Source organism: Typopeltis vanoorti, unplaced genomic scaffold, assembly GCF_054136105.1.
Source record: "Typopeltis vanoorti isolate ZY-2024b unplaced genomic scaffold, IOZ_Tvanoo_1.0 HiC_scaffold_200, whole genome shotgun sequence".
Taxonomy (NCBI): Eukaryota; Metazoa; Arthropoda; class Arachnida; order Uropygi; family Thelyphonidae; genus Typopeltis; species Typopeltis vanoorti.
In genome coordinates this window covers 12,610-19,825 of record NW_028328042.1, presented here as the reverse complement: position 1 = coordinate 19,825, position 7,216 = coordinate 12,610, and the positions used below count along the sequence as shown (strand labels likewise).

Here is a 7,216-nt window from a genome sequence, read left to right as displayed (position 1 = left end):
CTTGCGGTTTTCACGTGGATGCTTCAGACAGACGTACCAACTTAGAAGAAGAAAAAAAATGTTCCCGATAGTGTTGTCTTCTATGATGGAGGCCGAGAACTTTTCAGACCACCGTCGTATATGACTGGTTTTGCATTGCCTTGAAATCAATAGCGATAAAACTAAGTGTGTATGTTTCACCTTCACAGGTCAGCTAAATGACAATGCCGCTATTTAATTGGGTGAAACGAATTATCCACGTAAGTAATTATACTGGTTGACCGATTGGTTAGCGTATCCACCGTATACGCTAACCAATCGGTGGATAGCGTATCCACCGTATGCACTCTGTTGCTACCCTAATCCACAGCCAAAACACAGCCAAATCAAAACCGACAGGCTGTGGGTTCAAATCCCAACGTGAGCATGAATGTTTGTGATTGTCTGTGAAGATACTAGTGGTGGTGGCCAGAGGTAGATGGCGTTTGTGTATATGAAGTTGGTGGATTGGTGGAGACAGAGAGTTATAGAGTAGGTGCCCTCCCTCGTTGAGTCTTTGACCTCCGTGGAGATGTTATGTAATATTAATTATTATTATTTAAAATTGTAGCCGTTATTTAATCAGAAAAAAAATCAGAAATATATTTGGGTTTCCATATCGACAACCAACCCAATATGGAATTCCCATATCTCATTTTTGACAACTAAGTTGAAATTCGTAATTAACGGAATATATTAGAATTAGAATATATTAAATTGTAACATTAAAATGTTTAAATTAATATTATGACATGAACACCAAATAACATAATCAGAGTTATAGCCATTACTAATCCGCATATTCAACTAGTGACGTGTTTGCCATTCTTAACATTACAGAAACTAATTATATAATAGTACAGAATACTATACCATAACAGTATTGTATAGGAAAGAATAACATGATAAATTTATTTGTTTAGAACGTAGTTCTGCACGAAGGTTACTTATAACAAACAATTTTAGGATGCAGAGAAGATACCAATAGAAGAGGTGACCGCTACCAAAATCAGACACTTCACAAGACAGCAGTATATGGTGGGTGTTGTGCTATTGAGGCTTTTTATGTGAGATAAACGTGAATGTGGCAAAAGGTATAAACTCGAGTGCCGCACCGGGTAAGAACGAAGCAGCGATAATAGAATGCTTTGGCATTTTAGCATAAATAAACACAGGGCGTTTAATTAACATTTATGACTTTACGTATGAATACAGACGAGAAAGTCAAAAGAGCATGTGGATGAAGACAATAAAATAGAATTTATGTAACTGAAATAGTTCGTTTATCGTAATTGGAAGAACCACATAATGTAGCTTTCTTTGGTTGAAAAGGCATGGCGTTGATTTTCTTTGTAACGAGAAGGATCTTTCATTGAGTTTTCTGAAGTGAAGGTGATTTTGCCGATCTCATACCGAAGTAGCATTTATTTTTGTATATTTTCTACATTCGTTTAAATTCGCATGCAGCGAGGTTCGGATCTAGTTCCAAATTAATGACAGCAGATGATGCAGTTATTGATATGTGGTATGGTTAGATGCAGGTTTAAGTAGCGTGGAGAGAGTCTGCGTAGAGTGAAATTCCCTACCGCGTTGATGTCGTGGACTCTAGAGGTGCCACCTTGTAATAAAAAAAGCACATAATAGAGCACATTTTCGAGGGGACTGGTTTGAGAGTTCTGATTGCGTGAGTGAGCCATTTTACATTAGACTAGATAGAAATCGTACAGTTTGGCGTGTCAGGTGTCCAAAAAGCTTTGATTATGAAGGGTTTGCACATAACAATAATCAAGACATAGCATGAAAAGGAATAATTACAAAAAGAATCTTGTAATTGAATTCATGGACTATGCAAAATCATAAAATTTTGCATAGTCCTCTGTTTAAAATTTTGTAAACAAAACGTTTTATAAATGAATATAAGGTTTAATATTTATAGCTTATCGTATTAAACTATAAAGTTGTATTGAATATTAAAGTGACGGGGGTGCGAAAATTAACACAATTTCAGATCGCTATCATTGAAATCCAGAGATGCCTTTGCTTAAACACTGTAATGAATTAAAGCACATTTTAGTAACCGATGATCATTGCTCTAAATGAGTTTGATAAAAGTTTACACGGTCATATAATTAATAGATTAGACATTGTTTACTTATATTATTCAGAACATTATGTGCTTGAACTTTATTAAAAAGGAACAATATTCCAAAGCTAATTTTTTGATATAAGAAATTCTGTGTCTATTACAACTGCTTATTGTAATTTTTTTCTAGGAAAAAAAATAAATTGAAAATTCCCTGATATCTCCAAAGGAGAAAGGCTGGAGGTGCTCCCCTTTTGACAGCCCAGTGTACAAAGTATTTCGCAAATAGTTCTCTAATTGTGAGAACCATTATATGAAAAAACGCAGACCCCTGCTAATTCTCAGAATTCTTTAAAGAATTACTCAAAATATTTACACAAAATAATTCCGTAAAAATATCCAGTTCAGATCAGCGTAATAAGATTTAATATCCAGTGTAATAAAAGTTAATTTTTAGAATCACAGGAAACAAATTCCTTCCTTGATGCTTAAGAAAACATAATATAAAGTGAAAACCTTTGAAACGTTTTAGAAGGGTCACAAAAAATCCTTTATTGCCCACAAAAGACACACCTTTCTCTTTTCAGTTTTGCACTAAGATATTTTGAAATCACGAATACCGAACACTTACGATAGATCATACTCAGATGCAAAAATTGTCTTGCCATATTTGTGGAAACAGATATCTCGCATCAGCTAGCTTGAAAAGGCATTTATTTGTTCACACTCACTCACAATCGTTGTCTTGTGAGACTTGTGGTAAGACATTTATACAATTTGTTTTTCTTAAAAACCACTTATTGGTTCATAGTAAAAAATCTTTCTCTTGTGCGAGATTTATAAGAGCATTTTACATATCAAGTCAATTAAAAAGACATTTGATTGTTCATACGCAACAAACACCATTCTGTTGTAGGACTTGCGGAATGGCATTTGCAGATTCAAGTAAATTCAAAACCCAATTGTTAGTTCATACTCAAGAAAAACCATTCTGTTTTGATACTTGTGGAAAGACATTTTCTCAGTCTGGTAACCTGAAGAGACATTTGTTAGTTCATACTCAAGAAAAAGCATTCACTTGTGAAATTTGTGGAAAGGCATTTTCGCGCTCGAGTATCTTGAAAAGCCATTTGCGAGTTCATTCTCAAGAAAAACCATTCTCTTGTAATAGTTGTGGGAAAACATTTTCTCAGTCAGGTTATTTAAAAACCCATTTGTTATTTCATTCGCAACAAAAATCATTCTCCTGTGAGAGTTGTGGAAAAGCATTTTACAACGCTAGTACCCTCAAGAGACATTTGTTAATTCATACTCAAGAAAAACCATTCACTTGTGAACGTTGTGGGAAGACATTTTCACAGTCTGGTATCCTGAAGTGACATTTGTTAGTTCATACTAAAGAAAAACCATTCACTTGTGAAAATTGTGGAAAAGCATTTTCAATGTCAAGTACATTGAAAACACATTTGCGAGTTCATTCTCAAGAAAAACAATTCTCTTGTGATACTTGTGGAAAGACATTTTCTCATTCATGTAACTTGAAAATCCATTTGTTATTTCATTTTCAGCTGAATCCATTTTCTTGTGACAAGTGCAGAAAAGCATTTTCAAGGGCTGGTACCCTGAAGAGACATATGTTAACTCATACTCAAGAAAAACCATTCACTTGTGAAAGTTGTGGAAAAACATTTTTACAGTCTGGTAACCTGAAGAGACATTTGTTAGTTCATACTCAAGAAAAAGCATTCACTTGTGAAATTTGTGGAAAGGCATTTTCGCGCTCGAGTGTCTTGAAAAGCCATTTGCGAATTCATTCTCAAGAAAAACCATTCTCTTGTAATAGTTGTGGGAAAACATTTTCTCAGTCAGGTTATTTAATAACCCATTTGTTATTTCATTCGCAACAAAAACCATTCTCCTGTCAGAGTTGTGGAAAGGCATTTTCCAACGCTAGTACCCTCAAGAGACATTTGTTAATTCATACTCAAGAAAAACCATTCACTTGTGAACGTTGTGGGAAGACATTTTCACAGTCTGGTATCCTGAAGAGACATTTGTTAGTTCATACTAAAGAAAAACCATTCACTTGTGAAAGATGTGGGAAGACATTTTCAGACTCTAGTATCCTGAAGAGACATTTGTTAGTTCATACTCAAGAAAAACCATTCACTTGTGAAAGTTGTGGGAAGGCATTTGCACGGTCAAGTAACCTGAAAACCCATTTGTTATTTCATTCGCAACAAAACCCATTCTCCTGTGAGAGTTGCGGAAAAGCATTTTCAGCGGACAATACCCTCAAGAGACATTTCTTAGTTCATACTCAAGAAAAACCATTCACATGAGAGAGTTATGGTAAGATATTTTCACGGCCAGATAACAGGAAGAGAGATTTATTAGTTCACACTTAAAAAACCCATTGATTAATTCAAATATGCAGTGAGAAAATATCATGTTTTATAATTTCTTTTTCTGAAATGGATTCTGACGAGAAATTATTTCATTGTGTAAGGGTTTTAGAGAGTTATTAATTCATTCTTGTTAAAAATATTTATATTCTGAAATTTTTGTCAAGCTGTTTTAGAACCTGGACAATTGTAAAGCCATTTATTAATTAGCACTCTCAAGAAATCAGTTTGGTTTGATATTTGTGGCAAATTATATTTCACATTAAAAGACTTGGCTTGAAATTTATTTATTAACACTAAATGAAACCCAATTTCCAGTAAAATATCACATGCACTCTTTTCATGAGCAAGTAGCTTATACATAAAAGATTAGCTCGAACACTTCGTGAGGAGACAACATTTTTCATTAGTTCCAAATTACCGGGAAAATAAAGTGATATCACTAATACAATATCTCAAGATATTAAAGAATTTGTTTCATTATTATATATTCTTGTAGAATTAGAAACCAGAAAATTTATGGCTGTGCGTTATGTTATACTTTACGAAAGCATTTTGGTTGCATAATATGTTAAGACACCTAAATCAGGAGATCCACATAGGTCCGTCCACATTGACTTCGAAGGATTGCTTTCTAAGTTTAATTGAGAATTGTAATTTTTCTCTTAAGCAGGCTGCCTTTCGTATGCGATAAATCATTTTGCTTACAGGAATTTGTTACCGTATCATCAAAAAATTTAAATTATTTTTTTACATTCAGGAACCTTTCAATAGAAAATCATCAGGTTGTTTCGGATTGAAATTAATTGAAGCACTTCACAGTCTTACAAATATAATGTTTTCGTAAATGTTAGGTTTTTAGCGTTTTCTGTTAGTAAATTACAGTAGTCCCCTCTTCCGCTGGGGATACGTTCCAAAACATCCCTCTAATAACTGAAACCGCGGATTGTACTGAATTCTATATATTCGTTATTCCTGATTTCCGAAAGGCTGCACGTTACGTGTAGCTTTTTCCACCTTTGCAATGAGTTGCCTTGGTGTTGAGCTACCTCTGGGATCAGTGGAATTGTCTTCTACTAAAAGAAAGAGCCATACGACTTCATTTCGCGATGTAAAATGACACAGGCAAGGTGTATTTAGATCCAACATTATTTCAAAGCCGCCGAATGGTTGTAGAAACTATGAAAGTTTCGTAAATTAACCTTTTGTAAATTAATATCATCGGAAAGGGGTTGACCGTGGATAGCGAACCCGCGGATCAGGGGGGACTACTGTATTAAAACATATCTATTCCAATCATCTTCTTCAATATATTTAAACTGTGATTATAATTATTACAGATCTTAATATGAAGCATAAAAATAATAGAACAGTTAAATATTATGTAAACATTTCTCTTTCCAAAAATGAAGAATTTAATGTGGAATTTGCTGCCGTGATTGCTATATCTACTTTAACATCATATGAGTTTATTAATTGATTGCATAATTCATGTTATTATTTGTTATATATCATTCTTTTTGTAACAACTAAAAATATATATTAGTTATTCATATACTGTTTTCTATGTTTCCTGCTTTGTCTTTTTTTATTAGTATTTTAATGTTAAGTATAACTTAATGTCCTTCTCAGAAAACTTCTGATGCACTTTTTCGTAATTATTTAAGTATGTATGGATGTATCTAGTTTGCAAAGGCAGCTGTTCTTGTAAACATGTCTGTAAAGCTGCTCTGATGTATCTCTTACAAGTATTAGTAAATAATGTTCTCATGAAAGATGACCCGTCTTTTTGTTATTCATTGAAATAATTTGCAACATATGCTAGAATAATTAACAATCAACTCCAAAAAATATATCAGCATAACACATACCATTTCTTTTCCGAAATCTTATGTTATACTTTTCCCCTTCATCATTTTAACCAAGTATGGACTACTTCTGCATTTCAATAGACTGCACAGCGTGGCGCTGTGGAGAATTTAAAATTAGAATAGACGTAAAATATTGGAGATATTTCCATGAGAAAGACGAATAATATTTATATCAACAGCATACGAAGCATTCTGAAATATTTGAAGCGACCAAAAGAAATCCGCGAAAAGAATGTCGAATCATTTGCTTCTACACAACAGGAATTTCTGAAATCCTACAATTATAAGAATATACAACACACTTATCCTAGTAAAATAGCTAAATATTCGGAAGTCAAAAATATATGTGAATAAAAATCAATTCTCCAATCAGATTTCTGTTTACGAGTAATTTCCAATGAGAAAGGTGATTATCAGAAATGTCTATATTAGAAGCATCGCCGATATCAAAATATCTATTGATGATTGTAATATTTAGTGATTCGAAGCTTATAATTTGGATTATTTTTGGATTACTTGTTTTCCTTCCAGTTACTTCTGAAAGTATCTGAGGCTGTCATTTTCTGTTGTTGGTTAACCACTGACTTCCTTAAAGTAGATAATTTTAAAATGAATGGCTGTTTACTGCGTGTTTTAAATAAAAGATATATTTTGGTGAAAGGGTATATCCTGAAGTAGACATCCAAATTAATGTAATTACTGCAGCTGATAATCAATTCATGTATTACGTAGTAGTACTAGATTAATTATAGCATTTTGTATAAAGTATTGTATGTTTGATTTCCTTAACGGCTAACGTTAGTGAGTACGGGAGTGTCGAAGATGAGATTCCTAATGGT

At 33.4% G+C, this 7,216-nt stretch overlaps 1 protein-coding gene across 1 annotated transcript; it reads left to right on the top strand.

Annotated features, from left to right (window-relative positions):
• Positions 1-3,543: 3,543 nt before the first annotated feature.
• Positions 3,544-4,443, top strand: LOC150092197 (uncharacterized). The gene is made up of 2 exons (XM_090415216.1): positions 3,544-3,965; positions 4,029-4,443. Exons 1-2 carry the CDS (start codon positions 3,544-3,546, stop codon positions 4,441-4,443), a joined length of 837 nt encoding a protein of 278 aa, XP_090271342.1.
• Positions 4,444-7,216: the final 2,773 nt, after the last annotated feature.